At 38.9% G+C, this 19,997-nt stretch overlaps 1 protein-coding gene across 5 annotated transcripts in view; it reads left to right on the top strand.

The window, feature by feature from the left end:
* TENM1 (teneurin transmembrane protein 1) overlaps positions 1-19,997 on the top strand; it is a 1,319,062-nt gene that overhangs the window by 1,177,608 nt on the left and 121,457 nt on the right. For all 5 annotated transcript variants that reach the window (XM_073641092.1, XM_073641091.1, XM_073641090.1 and 2 more), the window contains one exon: positions 14,257-14,411. In XM_073641092.1, coding sequence (XP_073497193.1) covers positions 14,257-14,411 — 155 coding nt within the window. The remainder of the gene's footprint in view (positions 1-14,256; positions 14,412-19,997) is intronic.

The following is a 19,997-nucleotide window of genomic DNA, read 5'->3' as shown; positions in this document are numbered from 1 at the left end:
CCTCTTATTAAAGGGCGTACTACCACAATTACTTGGAATTAAATCTCATCAGGGTTCCCGATATGTGTCTCAAGTATATGTCAGGAGAGAGTAGTCTCTTCACCTCTCCGAATATATCCAATTTGATTCAGTTTTCGACTTCTCACCTCCCTGATTGTTTTCCTTACATAAAGATATAGGCACCCACAAGTGGCAAGATAGATAAGGCCCTTCATCTTGTAATTGGCAAACTCACGATTCTTGGACGTTTGACCAGTTTGAGCACTACTAAAAATGTTAGAGTTTTTGCAAATTTTCTGCAAGCCTTGCAGGTTCCACATTTGAAGGTATCTGTTATCTTTTGTGTAAGTCAGGTGTCATGAGAATGACATGGATTGGTAAAATGATTATGGACCAAATGGTCCTTAAGATTATTTTCCCTCCTATAAATAATGGCTAGTTTTTCTGGGAGGAATTCTTCTAGATGTTTATCCTCCCTCAAGATATCCCCACAAATTTGGAAAATATCCCCAATCTCCCCATATCTGTGATTGTAGCTACCAATTTGTCTTATTATCATCTCAGAGTAATCCTTACTCTTCCGTGTAAGGAGATTATACCGATTCTGTATAAGTGCATACTTATACTCATCCCCTAGAACTTTTTTAGAGTATCTTTTATCTAGGAATCTAACCTCTAGAACTTTTGATTTTTCCATGGAATCATCAACTTAATGTCAGTTCCTTCTTATTCTCAAATATTGACTTTTAGGAATCCCTCTTTTGAAGGGCTTGAGATGATTACTTTCCCATGACAGGAAACTGTTGAAGTTGGTTTCCGATATACGGCAGTTTTAATTTCTGCTGTACATGTTTTCATTATATATATATATCCAGAAAGTTGATATAGTCCACTTTATAGTCCACTATACCTTACTTGTAAAGAAAAGACCCAAATCATTCAGATTAAGACACACAACAAATTTATGGAACTCAACAACAGAGTCAGACCACAGGATCAGGACGTCATCAATATACATTGCACAAAGGAGAATGGATGAGGTATATTGCTTCATACCATCCAAAAAGACTGCTTCGTGTCCATTCTTATCAGAAGCATCTGATTGGTGATCATACTAGCCAAACGCGGCCAGCAATCCTTGTTAGTATGTGCACGCCACAGTGAATGCTGCTAGCATTGTTCTGATGTAAATTGTGATATTCAATTCACTGCCTAACCCCGATGAATCAAAGGATATGATTAATCAGGTTTCTAAGAATTTGTAATTTCTTTCTATCTTTTTAACGCTCCTCTATCAGTTTTTCTCCTCTTACTATCCAGCTGAGGGCAGATTAAAAATTAGTGGTTGCAATTGAGAACAGGCAACAAAATGGATTATTTATAAGAATAAAATATTACCTGCAGTGATATTGTTTGCAAATGTACTGTATACTTATATTTATTTATATATTTGCGGGCTGATGTAACGTATTAGCAGCAAAATACATATTAGTGCCCTCAATAAAGAGATGTTACTTATTTTACCTCTGGAATGGTGCAACTTTTGTAAGTTCCCTGCCCCTGATTTACCCTTACCAGTCGCTGTCTTCATCTGTTATCAGTGCCTCTCCAGTCCTGATCTGCCATCTTGTGACCACAACTTCTGACTGATGGTAAGTCAGAGATAACAGTCACAACCTCTCAATGAAATTCTCTGAGAGCCTTGTTCTGGTCTCGTTTTGGCTCCCATAGACTTACATTGAGTAGTGACTTTCAGCTCACCCAGCAAACACTGGAGCCATCCGGCAGATTACAAATTGCTGGAGAATGACTGGAGTGGCGCTGATAACAGAAGAAGAAAGCAGCTGGTGAGTATAATACTAGGGGCAGGGAACTTAGCTTAGTTGCACCACTCCAGCACTACACTTAAAAAAAAAAAAAGCTGGTTTGGTGCTTTAATAGCGTCTTAAAAGTATAGTACTCTAGATTTATCATAGGGGTAATATTGGCAATTTTTTAATTTAAAAGTGCATATTGGAAGGAACTGTGCAATACAATCTTGGAAGGAAATTATTTTGAATCAATCATTATCCTTAGGGTCGCTCAAATCTGTGTATAAAATCAGCAAGTGCAATGTGAGAAAAATTTGCAGTGCACTTGCCACAATGTTATTCAGTTAGGCAATGTTCATCTGTTAGTTTTTCCTCACCTGGAATTGGGTTGAAGAAATAAACTGCATGCATGCATGCTGCGTATGGATGCGTAAAACGGCCGAGACTCACAAATGCAAATCAATGGGTGTGAGAAAAAAATCATATTGCATGAACCATGCGTGTGCCATGGGATTTCTCCACACACATCTCATAGGAAACCTGACATTTCATCAACCGAGCACAGTAAATTCGCAGCATGAACCGTCAGAAAAGAATAGATATATAGATAGAATAGATAGAAAAATGTCAGTGAGATATACAATTAGTGCAGTGCATGTGTAGCTTACTGTGCATGCATTGAGCTAATAATTAAATAAAAGAAAAAAATGGTGTGGGGTCCCCCTTATTTTTAATACCCAGCTGAAGGAAAGCAGACAGCTGAGAGCAGGTCTTAATAGTCTGGAAAGGGGGCAATAAACATGGAGCTTCCCAGGCTATTAATATTAGCTCACAGCTGTCTACGTAGCCTTTAGTGGTTATTAGAAGGGGGACCCCAAAAATATAATTTTAATAATCAGCAAAGGTTAAACAGACAGCTGCAGGCTGATATTAATTGGCTGGGAAGGGCCCATGGATATTGCCCCCCTCCCAGACTAATAACACCAGCCCTCAGCCGTCCCAAAAATGGCGCATCCATTTTTGAAAAAGTCATGTTTCTTGAATCAGACTATAACATCTTGGACCGCCTTTTTGATGTAAAAGAGAGTAAACGACAAAAGACAGCTTGAAAAAAAGGTGCAAATTTTTTTATGAATTTGTTGCAAATTAAAAAGTCACTAATTGAGTGGTATTCTTGGCAAAAAACTGACAGAAACACAATGATCAATCAGACCCTGTATATTTACATCACACACTTGTAAACCCAGGTATGGGTGAAGTGTCCCAAAATGCACTGAGATCCAAAGGAATACCAAAGACAGAAAATGTGCCAGGACAATAGTAATCAGTTCCCATAATAAAAAATTAATAATCTTTATTGATAGACAGATTAAAGCAAGACATATTAAAAATCCCAAATACAGACACACAGACAGATTGGTGGGTGAGTAATTAATGTAGATAAATATAAAGTGACAAGTGCATACAAGTAAATCAATGCAACTAGTCACTCAATGTCTATGTCCATAACCCAATGAGCAAGGACAATTACTCATAGAACAGTACAGCCTACAGACATATAAAACAGGTTTTAACTGATGTCCCAGTAGATAGCCATACTCACCCAACAAACACCCGCCGCACGTTTCACAGATGCTTCGTCATGCTTATATTTAGCAACATTTCATGAATGACTAGAGATTAAAGCTAAGCGAACCTGAACTTAAAAGTTCGGGGTTCATACAAGACAGGTAGTGTCCGGTGCTAAACGTCGAACACGGACTTCTCACGTAAGTCCTTTGTAGTAATGTTCGGAGTTCCGGGGGAAGTCCAGGAGGAGAGAGAGATTAATTTTCCAGCTCAAAAGTTTGGGTCCTCATTATTTTCAGTGGGGTTTTGGTTCAAGTTCGGGTACAGTTCTGGCACCAGAACCAAACTTAGGAATAAACTTCGGGTCGGGTATCAGAATCCAAACTTCCATGGGTCCTCTCATCCCTATGAATGACGATGAGCCAAATTTTATTTTGGTAGTATCACAAAGTTCAAAAATGTTTGTATTTTGGCCAGTAATAGAGTAATGCACTGTGAAATATGGGTTATTTTACACATACAGATTAAATAATGTGCTATTAAAAGTATATGGAACAGAAAGAATCCATCCTATACATAATATTTATTATATACACTGCTCAAAAAAAATAAAGGGAACACTCAAATAACACATCCTTGATCTGAATGAATGAATGAATGAATGAAATATTCTCATTGAATACTTTGTTCTGTACAAAGTTGAATGTGCTGACAACAAAATCACACAAAAATCATCAATGGAAATCAAATTTATTAACCAATGTAGACCGGGATTAGGAGTCATCCCCAAAATTAAAGTGGAAAAACACACTACAGGCTGATGCAACTTTGATGTAATGTCCTTAAAACAAGTCAAAATGAGGCTCAGTATTGTGTGTGGCCTCCACGTGCCTCTATGACCTCCCTACAATACCGGGTCATGCTCATGATGAGGTTGTGGATGGTCTCCTGTGGGATCTCCTCCCAGACCTGGACTAAAGCATCCACCAACTCCTGGACAGTCTGTGGTGCAACGTGACATTGGTGGATGGAGCGAGACATGATGTCCCAGATGTGCTCAATCAGATTCAGGTATGGGGAACGGGCGGGCCAGTCCATAGCTTCAATGCCTTCATCTTGCAGGAACTGCTGACACACTCCAGCCACATGAGGTCTGGCATTGTCCTGCATTAGGAGGAATGCAGGGCCAACCGCACCAGCATATGGTCTCACAAGGGGTCTGAGGATCTCACCTCGATACCTGATGGCAGTCAGGCTACCTCTGGCGAGCACATGGAGGGCTGTGCAGCCCTCCAAAGAAATGCCACCCCACACCATTACTGACCCACTGCCAAACCGGTCATGCTGAAGGATGTTGCAGGCAGCAGATCGCTCTCCACGGCGTCTCCAGACTCTGTCACGTCTGTCACATCATCTGTGAAGAGCACAGGGCGCCAGTGGTGATTTTGCCAATCCTGGTGTTGTGTGGCAAATGCCAAGCGTCCTGCACAATGTTGGGCTGTGAGCACAACCCCCATCTGTGGACATTGGGCCCTCATACCACCCTCATGGAGTCGGTTTCTAACCGTTTGTGCAGACATATGCACATTTGTGGCCTACTGGAGGTCATTTTGCAGGGCTCTGGCAGTGCTCCTCCTGTTCTTCCTTGCACAAAGGCGGAGGTAGCAGTCCTGCTGCTGGGTTGTTGCCCTCCTACGGCCCCCTCAACATCTCCTAGTGTACTGGCCTGTCTCCTGGTAGCTCCTCCAGCCTCTGGACACTACGCTGACAGACACAGCAAACCTTCTTGCCTCAGCTCGCATTGATGTACCATCCTGGATGAGCTGCACTACCTGAGCAACTTCTGTAGGTTGTAGAGTCCGTCTCATGCTACCACGAGTGTGAAAGCACAACCAACATTCAAAAGTGACCAAACATCAGCCAGAAAGCATTGGTACTGAGATGTGGTCTGTGGTCCCCACCTGCAGAACCACTCCTTTATTGAGTGTGTCTTGATAATTGCCAATAATTTCCATCTATTGTCTATTCCATTTGCACAACAGCATGTGAAATTGATTGTCAATCAGTGTTGCTTCCTAAGTGGACAGTTTGATTTCACAGAAGTTTGATTTACTTGGAGTTATATTCTGTTGTTTAAGTGTTCCCTTTATTTTTTTGAGCAGTGTATATTATCATAAATTAAATTCATTTTATGGACTACTTGTCAAACAGTCCTAAGATTAACTTAAAAATATGTTCCTAGAAGTTTCTGAGCTTTTCTTGAGTTTTACAAGTCATCCAGAACTTTGCATCAATTAACTTGATTCACTTTGACTTTGAACTTTATTTTGCATTCTGGGTGTGACAGACAACAGGCAGTAATTGGAAGTGCGTAATGCTGCACCATGGGCTACTCAATTTTGCGCAGTGGGAGATTTGATTATTACTTAGCTACTCAGAGTTCCTTCTTAACCCCTTTTATCCTTTTACACTTCATATTTAGTATTCTAATTAGGATTCACAATCTGGCTCTAAGGTACCATTGATTTTTTTTTTCAAATTCAATTCCCTTCCATGTTCTAATTCAGGAAATAAATAAATTTAAAAAAATAGTATTGCGACACTTTGCTTGTAATTAAAAGTCTCCCGGTGGCTAGAATAAACTGCTGCCTCATCAGAATCGCTGCCTAAACGTTATCATTTAAATGTTGAACAGGTGGCAGAAGGCAGATGTAAACCCTCCAGGAGCATTAATGCAGATACCAACTGCATAAAAGGAGCACAGAAGAGTGACAATGACATCCATATAACGCCATGCACCTTGTGTCACACTTGTAGACAATCGTGTATGGAAGTCCACTGCTGAGCTGTACAGTATGCCAACAGTCCACTGAAGAGGTTAATAAATCAGTCTTCCAACTTTCAACCATGGAGGCAGATCGAATTATTGGATGGCCCCGATAAGATGTAATAAATGGCGCTCTTTGTAATTGGGTGTTTCCACTATTCTTTATTTTACTTGTAATCTTTGAAAATGCATCTCCCTGAAGACTGAGAGCGGACCACAATGGAGAGATTTTCAATTTAGATTTCTGTTCAGGAGAGTTTCAATTCTACCTGTGTCTGTAAGACGGAAGAGAAATCCCTGCCAGGAATTGCACATAGAAATATCAGAGTTACCAAACACACGTTCAGGAGCCCTGAGGACGATACAGTGTGGCAGCGGGCATCTATGCATTTTTTGGCTGTAGTCCCGTTACTTCACACACACTTCGAAAAGCTTCTGCTTGATAAACTTTAGGGTATGTGCACACATAAAGTATTTGGTGCAGAAATTTCTGCACCATTTCTGCATCTCTTGGCAGGATAACGTTGTGTAAAATAGGCACGTTTTTGATGAGATTTTTTACGAGATTTTTTTGTTTCAGATATTAGCCATTCATTAGACTGTATGCGCACGTTGCGTTTTTGCTGTGTTTTTTTCAGTGCAGATTTGTCACAAAACCTGAAGGTTTTCCTGATGCCAGCAAAGTGAATGAGAATCCTGAAGTCTCAGGCACACATCGCTTATTTGTGACTTGCAAATTTAAATCTGCAACATGTCAATTCTTTCAGTGTTTTTGCAGCATTTTTCTCCTATTAAAATGAATGGGAAAAAAATTCTGGACCACTTGTGCATCTCTTGGCAGGAAAAATGCAGCGGATAAAACAATTGTTTTTCCGCATTTTTGCCGTGATTTTTACTTGCATTTTTGGTGCAGATTTTTACCCACATTACTATTAGTGAAATCTCCTATCTCAGTAATGGGAAAGTCTGTCTCCACTGAATACAGATTTTACTTCAGAATTGAGAATTTTGATTATAAATGATCAATTCTGGCAGAGAAAGGAGCAGATTTATCTGATGAGATATATTACAAAGTTGATTATTTTCATGTGTACTATTCATTTATGAGATACAAATTAAAATTATGGTTACTCTTTAAAGCTCTGGTTCACTCAGCAGCTGCAAGATAGCGGTGAAATGCACCAGGCTTCCGTCTGCACACGGATAGAGCAAAGAGTGCAGGGTTTTGCGGTCCTAGGACAAAAAGGCTGAATCATATGGACAGATGTCGTTAACTACTTTTTTATACTTGAAATCTGTTATGAAGCGTTATCTTTTCTTGTTATGCAACAGAAGTGACTGAATTAATCAAATGAATATTTAAAAGTCTAAGAGGCTTCATTGTGTGAAAGTTCTTAGCAAAGATCTGTAGAAGTCTTATGTCTAAGGCCAGGTCTTCAACATTGAAGAAATGCATAATCTAGTGCCTGGGGAAGAATTCAGATGTCAGTGAAACATGGTCCATTTATGGACCATGACGTATAGACTGCCCATGGGTCTACCCCCCCCCCCAACGCAACAATATCAGGAGGCTGTCAAGTTTAGGTCAGGAGACCCGCGACCAGTCCATGCATCGCCGTCCGTATTCAGACTTTGTGTCAATGACATCTAAATGAGGTCAATCTGTGTTACATGCACCCCAGGAGCTAAATTATGCAATATATGACTACACAAATATTCATATAGCATATATGGGTATTAACTTTGGCTATTGATAGTAGAAGTCTCTCAATCGATATACATGCCTACACACGAATACCGAAGGTATTCACAGAACCACTCACACCTTTAAAATTCAAAAAATGTATTATTAAACACAATTAAAAATATATATTGTACAAAACATAGGGTTTCAAAAGAGGATCAATCAAAAAAGAGGATGGACCCTATAAAAAGCATCATCTACAAATACAGATGTAACATGTACAATCAGCTCCCATATATTTCCACAGAAACAGATGTCACTGCTTACCCATAATATATGCAGTATGGGGACCACCACAAACTCCCCAACTTTTTTTGGTATTTTATGTGTGAGTAGTGTACCTTTGGTATTCATATGTAGGCATTAATGATGCAATATATCTAGTGTGTTCTTACACTGTGCTCCTACTATGCTCTTAATGGAAAATGGAGGGTAAGATCAAAGCCTTATGTGAACTAATATGTAATTTGATTGAGAACGCTGTACTTGACATACAAAAATTCAGAAACACTTCTATAGTCCCAGCAGTCTGACAGCGAGTATATAGTGGGCCAAGGTGATAAAATCCAGGAGTTTCTGAATGCACTAATCTCCCTTCGGAGTTGAATGATATCTATCAGGCGGACAGACAATGCCTAGGCATCCATTTCAGAAAGTAGTGTTCAATGTAGTCTCTAGGTTAGTAGTGGCTGTACTACAGTAATGTTAACTACAGATTACCTATTATACTTGTGAATAAGAAAACTTGTATTATCTTCATAACATGAAGTAAGTTACTAATAAGCAATGGCCCGGATTGTACGCCCCCTGGGGCTCAAGGGAAGCCCCATGACTTAGAGGCGACGGTAGGCCCAAATTTTGAGTACTATTGGGTTACATAGTGAAAGCGTAATTTGAGCAGGAATTTTGGGGGGAGGAGTATAAGTATAAGGACAGAAAGGTTTTGGGCTTACCAGATTGGTTGTTCCATACAGGTGGTAAAAAAGGAGTGGTCACTGATGGGACATCTGTTCTTCGGCTGTGGCCTTTTTACCAAGAACATCCCACCCTATAGGATTATTATTTGATGGTTGAAAAAAAAGAAAGGTTAGTTTAATTAGTCACAGCAGTTGGCGGAAAAGGAGAGCGGTTTTGAAGGAGGATGATTGCACAAAAGGATGGTTTAACGGTTCTTACAAAGTTGAAAACGGGTCCCTATTGGGCTAGGCCTCAGCAGGACATTTGGGTATGGGTGGTGTGGAGGAGCTGTTTGTTGCGATTAAAGAAAAATAGTGTGAACCTTCAATTTCCCCTTCCTTTCTAGTGGTTATGATATGTATGCATATTGATAGGTAATTAATGTTGTTTTAATAGTATATATTGATTTATTCAATAAAATGAGGCTGCTGTGGCCATTACATCCAATGTCACGCAGTGTGGAGTTTTTATTTATTTAGATAAGGGGTAGAAAAAATTGGGTTGTTGGATTTTTTTAAGTACGGGCCTATATGGACACACAATCTGAAATCATGTTAATTTGTAGGTGATGCAAATTGTATGTATGTCAGAAACACGGGTCACATGTGTTACATCCATTTCAATCTCTACAACAAAAAGTATTTATTAGATTCAACCACATTAGAGACAACTCTGAGCTGAGGAGAAGCCGGATCAATGTGGACAGCTAAACATACTGTATATGTAAAAGCGGAATGTGATTGTAAAGTCAATGAGAGATTCAATTACATCCTGCTTTGTCAATTAATAACCCACTTAATTTGATAATTACTTCTTAATTGTAAGAACAACACTGATTTACTTATACAAATGAATCACAAACTTACGGACACTCATTAGATCTCCAGAGATGTAATTAAAGGAAAAGTTTTCTTTGCAAGTCATGGAGAGACCATCCCCATTGAATTAACATTTGCTACATGGCTGTTTGGTGGTTATTTTTTTTAAGAAGAGTATATATACATATATACATGTATATTAAATTACAGTCTCCTATGAAGCCCAGCCTCTGTCTGTCTATCATAGCAGTATCAACATGGCAGCAATGGTCATCTTCAGCAGGCCCCCAGCTGGCATGGCAACTCATCAGCACTCTGCAATCACTTTACGGGGCAGCTGATGGGCACCAGGAATGGGCGCCCAGATAGAATCGCACAGCTTAAATGCCACGAAAAGTGATTGACAGCAGCATTTGAGCGGTTAAAAAGCAGCAATCGCAGTAATAGTTACTGTTAATTTTCTGATCTTTAAGCTATTTAAAAGATGTCTGACTGATTCATCAGAGAACCAGAAAATGTTCTGAAGGACCCAGGTTCTGGCAAAATACCAGGAACCAATGGTCCACTAGACTGCACCAAAGTTTGATTTTGGGGCAATACCTTGAATCAAAGTTTATGATACAAGCGAAAGTGGCCACATAAATATTCTGTTTCGATGGAGGATGGGATTACAGAATGATTCCCTTTGGTGGGCCCAATGAACTCCATTTACCAGTGAAAATAATGTTCGCACTTGGAAAATAACTGTTTTACAGTAATGTGGTGATGTTACTGGATGGATAAATCCGATTTACTTGCAGTCATCAGGATTAAATACGTAGTTTCACAGACATTGAGGGTCATCATTATCTTCTGACCTGTCAACACTTTTATGAATTAGTGAAAATCAATGTGCTCTACTAAAGTCATATCTATCTTTTTGGGGATGATGTCAAAGATTGCTGCTCAATCTATAACTCCACCATGGTTCACATAGCAGCTTTGCCTTTTTTCGATTAGCTGTTTTGAGTCAGTACCTGACCATAAAAAAGCCATTTCCTTAGGTGAAAATATCCTTTCCAACATATATGATTACAATATGGAGGAAACAAATAGGAATTCACAAATACGAAGGCAACGGAGTCTCTATAGGAAAAATTACAAAGATCCTCTAAGTTTCAGAACCGATTTTATGGGAAAGTAACCAGTGAGAGAATTATGTCAATGTAATTAAGATTTGTTATACAAAAAGAACTGTCCAAAATCACAGTATGCAACCATTTCTCAGCCAGGTATTCTGCCACCACCTTATCAGGACCATGCCCTGAGCAACAGGGCAGCTAATTAGTCTCTTGTCAATGCTTCCATCACTTTGAAATCTTGGCATGTCATGAGATATTTTTCCAATCTTGGTCTGATAGTCAGTCACAGAAATGCCCTTGTTTGAATTGGCAGATGTTGGAGGATGATGCCAAGTCATGTCTGACAGCAGTTGTCACTCTGCTTTGCCTTCCAACATCTATTTCGGTAGCAAAAGTCATTTTATTTCAGCTACCTATAGTGATACATTTTATCAGGATGTAATATATAAGCTTTTCTAATATGGTTCTTAAAGTATATCTCTAATTTCATTAAACAGTAAGCTTCTTTATAATGAGGTTCTCTGGGTATAATACATATCTTCAATGCTGCCGTTCTGCAGTACAGAGGGTCTGACGGATTACTTTTGATCTATACAGTGGCTTTCAACCAACCTATCTCTAAAGTTAATAGAGATAACAATGTCAGGAGTCGGAACTGATTAATTGTTATAGGAGAGCAACTAACCAAATTGAAGTACTCCTGGTTCAGTACCCATGTAGAAAACTTTACATGGCTTCTTATTGCCTGTATTACACTGGAGGTCTATACAATAGTATATGTAGCAGGTGTGGACATACTATTGGTGCAACCGCAAAGGGAAACAAGAGTTAAGGGGCCCATTTAGACCTTCCAAGCAGTTGGAATTGTTCATTATGATAAGCTTTTGGACTGGAAGGTCCCATATACAATTCTTGCACAGGGACCCTCCGGTCCGTGTCTGCCAGTGATATGTAGCATCCTTCCTTCAGAGGTATATATTGTGGACTGCTTACAATGTGCACCTCTAATAGGAGGCTGAAATGTACTGTTAACATTAGGGCTCATACCGACGTCCATAGATCTCAGTCCAATCCCGGACTGCAATGCAAGGGCTAGCCGCAGCTCTCCTGACCCAAGCTTGACAGCTTCATATATGTCTATGTGGTTGTCATGCTCAGGTCGGGTGCTCCGCAGCCAGTCTATGCATTAGCGGTCTGTGCTTGGGCCAAATTGCACGAACGTCTGCATGAGCCCTTAGGCTAAGTAGACATTTAGTTTTTTTAAGCCTTCAAGTGAAAACAGATTTAGGTAGCGATCCTACTTTGGGAAGTTTGTGGGGACGTTGTTTGTTTCCTAAAGCTGTTTCAAAGAGTTTTGGATGAGTTTTTTTTCCTGAAGCCTACAGCCTTTGGATTGGACAGTGCTTAGTTTGGAGCGGATTCCATCAGGAGGCTCTACAAAGAAGTGACATGTACTCTTTTTTTCCACAAGGTCTTTTACAAAACCGAAGCGAAATAAAAATGCTCAAAACACTGATCATTGAAAAGTAGAAGTACGTGCATACGTCTTTTTCAGGTGGATTCCGCTCCAAAAACCACCTGAAAAAGCATTAACTAAGTCTTCAAAAGAATGAACATCGGCATTTTTAGGTAAAAATTATTTTCTGTTTATATGTTCAGTCTTTTGAGCGACTTTTAACTGCTTCAGTATTCCACAGACGCCAAAAGGTTCAAAGCATTGACATGACCATTCTGCAGGGTTTTTCAGTTCTGTAGATGCTCTATATTTTATAATAAAAGTCAATCAGAAGGCTCAAAAGATCCCTGAAGATGTCCGGTCAACCTCTTGAGTAGTTTGCCAGCAGTTTTTTTTGAAAATTTGCTAGAGGTTTCTTCATTGTTGAAATAATGACCAGAAAACTCCAATAAAAATGCTAGAGAAATTATTTTAAAAAGGCAAGCCTTCAAAAATGGAAAAAAAGTACTCAGGAAAGGACCAGAATAATGCTTAAAAAGATTGTTCAAGAAAAAAAAAACCTGGGGTTTCCTGAAGTGTCTTCCTTTTGATAAACTCATTGGGTTTACCTGCCTGATAAAGATGTTGTTGGGACATTTGCTAAAGCGGGTTTACAATAAATATGAATAAGAAACTTTCAAGGATTTTTTCATGTTTTTTGGAGGTGTGAATGGATTCTCTCAAAAAATCTCCTTAAAAAACTCTGTGTGCACATACCCCTAGACTGGAAGACTGAAGTCTCTGTGAAACTATTGGACATTGCTTAAATGCAGATACAGCAGAGCTGGTTATGTCAGATTAACAAAGCTTAGCAAGGCTTGTACAACCCAATGTTAGGGCTCATTCAGGCATCAGTTATTTGTGTACGAGTGATTTCTATGTCTTCAACAGATAGCACTCCTACCTAAAGTAGTGAACGGGGCAGTTAATATATTTGTGATTTTGTCGCTGACCAAGTGGTCCATATGAAATCACAGAGACATATCCGATATTGATCCAAGTGTCGGAAGAAAATTGGCAATGTAAGTTTATGGGTCAGTGAAAAAAATCGGTCTAATTTTCATAGACTGTTAAATAAGAGAAGTTGGAGAAACTTTTTTTCACATATAAGAAAAACTGATGAAAATCGAACCAAACACAGATGAAACTTGGATGACACTATAAAGAAAATCACTGATGAAACTCAGTCCGTTTTTCTCGTATGTGAATAAACTATGTAATGGGGAGAAGGCAATGGGCACTATAGCAGACATCCCTAATTAAATGCCACTGTGAGATATTTGCAGCGAATCTTAGTGGTTAACAGCCCCAGTCACTACTGTTGGAGGTAGGAGACAACTGTATAACACAGCCAGCATCTGCTCTGTATGAAGCTAGCTTAGCTCCAGAGTTTTTTCTATGTACCCACACCTTGCATATATTATCATATGTCTGGAAGGGGTTATTTTCATTGCTTTGTTATTTTTCTGAGCCTATTTGCAGTGGTAGTTTTGTTGACTATAAGTGCTCATGCATGTGGACATATTACAGCCTATATTATAGCATATTAGTGAGACATACTATTGCGCCCATTGCACTTGATGGGCTATGCTGTAATTCTGTTAGTCTCTTTATATAAATATTTTTTCTATCAGATTTCATATGAATTATTCTAAAGAAAAAATATTCCAATCTCTATTACCTGCTGTATTACTGAGCTATATACCATTAATGTTTCTGTACCATGTGGCATTTTAATTCTCCTAATCACTGGTTATTCATAGCAAGTGCCATTCCACGTTCCCTCTCCCACATTATTTTTTTCATAGTCTGTTTTTCAGAATAAACCTACTGAATGAGCTGAAATCCCATTCTTGTAGCCTTTTCCTAATTTTGCATGTGATTACCTGGACTAATTCTGATTTTCACCAACAGGTATTACTGTGGATGCACATGGTTTCATTTACTTTGTTGATGGCACTATGATTCGGAAAATTGATGATGGAGGAATCATTTCAACGGTCATAGGTCTCAATGGATTAACCTCAACACAACCTCTAAGCTGTGACTCAGGAATGGACATCAGTCGGGTAAGAAGCACATGTTGCTGTATATTGTATGTAAATTGTATTTTGGCTTCCAACTTTTATTTAAACACTTTGGCGTAAATGCAACTTTTTTGATGTGGAACATCAAAACTACTGGGGTTACAACTTGAGGTGTAAATAGGGATGATGGGCTACTGTAACCATAATGTGCCATAACCCTAGATGATTGGTTGTGCTGCGTAAAACATATTTAATTTTATATCTTATTTTTTAAATTTACTATGTCTGTAATGCTATTCAAAAAAGTAGTCATGTCAACATGGTTAGCAGACATGTCAAGGACCACCCATCCAGGACACTGGAGCTCGTTCCTAAATCCCCAATCTCATATCTTAGACTCCATTGCATATTTTTAGTGTAAACCTAGGGGATGATAACATAATTCTTTTTCAGCATAAAGTTAATTTTTATTGCTATACAACCACTTATTCGATGGGCCACTCGGTAAACAAAGAAAGAAAAGAATAATTGAGGTTGTATTTTAAATTCAATTGAATAAATTGGGACCATTTTACTCAATAAAGTGGATCTGTCACATCATGTAACTTTTCAGAATCGGCTGCAAGTGTGAGTACCTGAGGAATAACACCATTTCTGTCCATTATATATATATATTGTATCCTGTACTTTTTACCAGGTTTATCATTTGCAGGAACTTTTTCTAATTTTCATTATTTTCTTATCTGGTTGGCGTTGGGTGTAGAAAATCTCATACATCAAGAGATGTAATGTATTCATGCTCTTCTTTCTCTGTGTAGAACACAGAAAAAAGCAAGAGCATCCAGGAAGACAGTATACAGCAGTACTGAGCTGTGTGGCTGTAAATCCTGCACTGGAATAAGGCAAAATAGTTGCTTGAAGCTCCAGGTTAATCTTCCTTTCCCTCAATGTGCTGCGTGCTCTTCGCTTCTCCTCCATAGTCACTTCTACATAGAGTATAATGCAGTAACCTGACACCTCAGTGAGCTGATAGTTTCTCTTACTTTGACCAAGATGCAGTTGAGGTATTTTTTCTGAGTGGATGATGAGTTCAGGGCATGGGGAGAGGAAGAAGTGTCTGACAAATGGAGAAAGTAACATATTTCTCTGGTAAAGTATTTCATAAAGGTTCTTATATTTGCGTGTATCACTGATTTATGCAAAGTTTATTGAAATGACAGTGACCACTTAAGGCTTACTAAAATTGTGTAATTCCTGTGGGATGATGCAAAGGCAAATGATAGATGAGGGTGAGTGCATTTTCAAACTTGACCGTATATTGCTTTGTATATATAGACATATATGTTTATAGTCTGGATACTGAGCCACCGTACTGCTCATATACACACAAACACACACATATATAAATATACATATATGTATACAGCATACACTGAGCCACTATACAGCCCATATATATACAGTAAAGGAAATAATTATTTGATCCCTTGCTATTTTTGTAAGTTTGCCCACTGACAAAGACATGAACAGTCTATAATTTTAAGGGTAGGTTAATTTTAATATTGAGAGATAGAATATCCAAAAAAAAATCAATATCAATAAATTAGATACATTTATTTGCATTTTGCAGTGGGAAATAAGTATTTGATCCTCTACAAACCATTATGAGTTCTGGCTCCTACAGACTAGTTAGATGTTCCTAATCAACTCGTTACCTGCATTAAAGACAGCTGTCTTACATAGTCACCTGTATAAAAGACTCCTGTCCACAGACTCAATTAATCAGTCAGACTCTAACCTCTACAACATGGGCAAGGCCAAAGAGCTTTCTAAGGGTGTCAGGGACAAGATCATAGACCTGCACAAAGCTGGAATGGGCTACAAAACCATAAGTAAGACGCTGGGTGAGAAGGAGACAACTGTTGGTGCAATAGTAAGAAAATGGAAGAAATACAAAATGACTGTCAATCGACATAGATCTGGGGCACCATACAAAATCTCACCTTGTGGAGTATCCTTGATCATGAGGAAGGTGAGAGCTCAGCCTAAAACTACACGGTGGAAACTTGTTAATGATCTCAAGGCATCTGGGACCCCAGTCACCAAGAAAACCATTGGTAACACATTACGCCTTAAAGGTTTAAAATCCTGCAGTGCCCGCAAGGTCTCCCTGCTCAAGAAGGCACATGTGCAGGCCCATCTGAAGCTTGCCAATGAACACCTGGATGATTTTGTGAGTTATTGGGAGAAGGTGATGTGGTCAGATGAGACAAAAATTTAGCTCTTTGGCATTAACTCAACTCGCTGTGTTTGGAGGAAAAGAAATGCTGCCTATGACCCAAAGAACATCATCCCCACTATCAAGCATGTAGGTGGAAACATTATGTTTTGGGGGTGTTTCTCTGCTAAGGGCACAGGACTACGTCACTACATCAATGGGAGAATAGATGACAACCTCCTTCCCTCCGCCGGGACATTAAAAATGGGTCCTGGCTGGGTCTTCCAGCAAGACAATGACCCAAAACATACAGCTAAGGCAACAAAGGAATGGCTCAAAAAGAAGCACATTAAGGTCATGGAGTGGCCTAGCCAGTCTCCAGACCTTAATCCAATAGAAAATTTATGGAGGGAGTTGAAGCTCCAAGTTGCCAAGTGACAGCCTCAAAATCTTAATGATTTAGAGATGATCTGCAAAGAGGAGTGGACCAAAAGTCCTCCTGACATGTGCGCAACCCTCATCATCAACTACAAAAAACGTCTGACTGCTGTGCTTGCCAACAAAGGTTTTGCCACAAAGTATTAAGTGTTGTTTGCCAGAGGCATCAAATACTTATTTCTCACTGCAAAATGCAAATAAATGTATCTAATTTATACAATGTGATTTTCTTCATTTTTTTTTGAATATTCTATCTCTCAATGTTAAAATTAACCTACCCTTAAAAGTATAGACTGTTCATGTCTTTATCAGTGGGCACACTTACAAAAACAGCAAGGTATCAAATAATTATTTCCTTTACTGTATATATTATATATATATATATATATATATATATATATATATACATATACTGTACATATATGTGTGTGTGTTTTTATATATATATATATATATATGTATATATATATGTATATATATGTGTAGTATGGTGGTTCAGTGTCCACTCTATACATGCACACATATATATATGTGTGTATCAGTGTTCACTCTATACATACACACACATATATATACAATTGGTCAAAATTGTATGTACCCCTCGTTTAATGAAAGAAAAACCCACAATGGTCACAGAAATAACTTGAATCTGACAAAAGTAATAATAAATTAAAAATCTATGAAAATGAACAAATGAAAGTCAGACATTGCTTTTCAACCCTTGTTCGACAGAATTTAAAAAAAATTAAACTCATGAAATAGGCCTGGACAGAAATGATGGTACCCCTGAAAATAATGTGACAAAAGGAACATGTTAAATCAAGTTGTGTCCACTAATTAGCATCATATGTGTCTGCAATCTTGTAATCAGTCAGCGGGCCTGTATATAGGGCTACAGATACTCACAGTGCTGTTTGGTGACATGGTGTGTACCACACTCAACATGGACCAGAGGAAGCAAAGGCAAGAGTTGTCTCAGGAGATTAGAAAGAAAATTATAGACAAGCATGTTAAATGTAAAGGTTATAAGACCATCTCCAAGCAGCTTGATGTTCATGTGACTACAGTTGCACATATTATTCAGAAATTTAAGATCCATGGGACTGTAACCAACCTCCCTGGACGTGGCCACAGGAGGAAAATTGATGACAAATTAAAGAGACGGATAACACGAATGGTAACAATCTTTTGCCCAGGATAACTTCTAAAGAGATTAAAGGTGAACTTCAAGCTCAAGGAACATCAGTGTCAAATCGCACCATCCGTCGTTGTTTGATCCAAAGTGGACTTCATGGGAGACAACCAAGGAGAACACCATTGTTGAAAAAAAATCATAAAAAAGCCAGACTGGAATTTGCCAAACTACATGTTGACAAGCCACAAAGCTTCTGGGAGAATGTCCTATGGACAGATGAGACAAAAATTGAAGTTTTTAGCAAGGCACATCAGCTCTATGTTCACAGACAGAAAAATGAATCATATCAAGAAAAGAACACTGTCCCTACTGTGAAACATGGAGGAAGCTCTGTTATGTTCTGGGGCTGCTTTCTGCATCTGGCACAGGGTGTCTTGAATCTGTGCAGGGTACAATGAAATCTCAAGACTATCAAGGGATTCTAGAGAGAAATGTGCTACCCAGTGTCAGAAAGCTTTGTCTCAGTCGCAGGTCATGGGTCTTGCAACAGGATAATGACCCAAAACACACAGCTAAAAACACAAAAGAATGGCTAAGAGGAAAACATTGGACTATTCTGAAGTGGTCTTCTACGAGCCCTGACCTAAATCCTATTGAGCATCTTTGGAAAGAGCTGAAACATGCTGTCTTTAAAGGCAACCTTCAAACACGAGACAACTGGAGCAGTTTGCTGATGAGGAGTGGACCAAAATACCCGTCGAGAGGTGCAGAAGTCTCATTGACAGTTACAGGAATCATTTGATTGCAGTGATTGCCTCAAAAGGTTGTTCAACAAAATATTAAGTTGAGAGTACCATCATTTCTGTCCAGGTCTATTTCATGAGTTTAATTTTTTTTTTTAATTCTGTGTAAGCAAGGTTGAAAAGCAATGTCTGACTTTCATTTGTTCATTTTCATAGATTTTAATTTATTATTACTTTTGTCAGATTCAAGTTATTTCTGTGACCATTGTGGGTTTTTCTTTCATTAAACGAGGGGTACCAACAATTTTGACCACGTGTGTATGTGTATATATATCTGTATATATACCCCGGCAGAATTTTTCCTTTCTTGGCCTTGTTTCAGAGAATATGAATGATAACAAAAAAACTTTTCTCCACTCATGCTTATTGGTTGGGTGAACCCATTCATTGTCAAACTACTGTGTTTTCTCTTTTTAAATCTTAATGACAACCAAAAACACATTCAAATGACTCTGATCAAAAGTTCACATATCCCAGTTCTTAATATCGTGTATATCCCCCTCTAACATCAATGACAGCTTGAAGTCTTTTGTGGTAGTTGTGGATGAGGTTCTTTAATTTCTCAGATGGTAAAGCAGCCCATTCTTCTTGGCAAAAATCCTCCAGTTCCTGTAAATTCCTGGGCTGTCTAGCATGAACTGTGCGTTTGAGATCTCCCCAGAGTGGCTCAATGATATTGAGGTCAGGAGACTGAGATGGCCACTCCAGAATCTTCACATTGTTCTACTGTAGCCAATGACAGGTCGACTTGGCCTTGTGTTTTGGATCGTTGTCATGTTGGAACATCCATGTACGTCCCATGCGCAGCTTCCGGGTGATAAGTGCAAATTTGCCTGCAGTGTTTGCTGATAAAGTGCTTCATTCACCTTTCCTTCAACTTTCAGCAAGTTTCCTGTGCCTCTGTAGCTCACACATCCCCAAAACATCAGCAATCCACCTCCATGCTTTACTATAGGAATGGTGTTCCTTTCATTATAGGCCTTGTTGACCTCTCTCCAAATGTAACGTTTATGGTTGTGGCCAAAATGTTCAAT

Source organism: Phyllobates terribilis, unplaced genomic scaffold (genome assembly GCF_046119375.1).
Source record: "Phyllobates terribilis strain yellow unplaced genomic scaffold, ASM4611937v1 Scaffold_7__3_contigs__length_470593459, whole genome shotgun sequence".
NCBI lineage: Eukaryota > Metazoa > Chordata > Amphibia > Anura > Dendrobatidae > Phyllobates > Phyllobates terribilis.
Note: the sequence above shows the minus strand (reverse complement) of the source record. Positions and strands in the feature narration are given on the sequence as shown.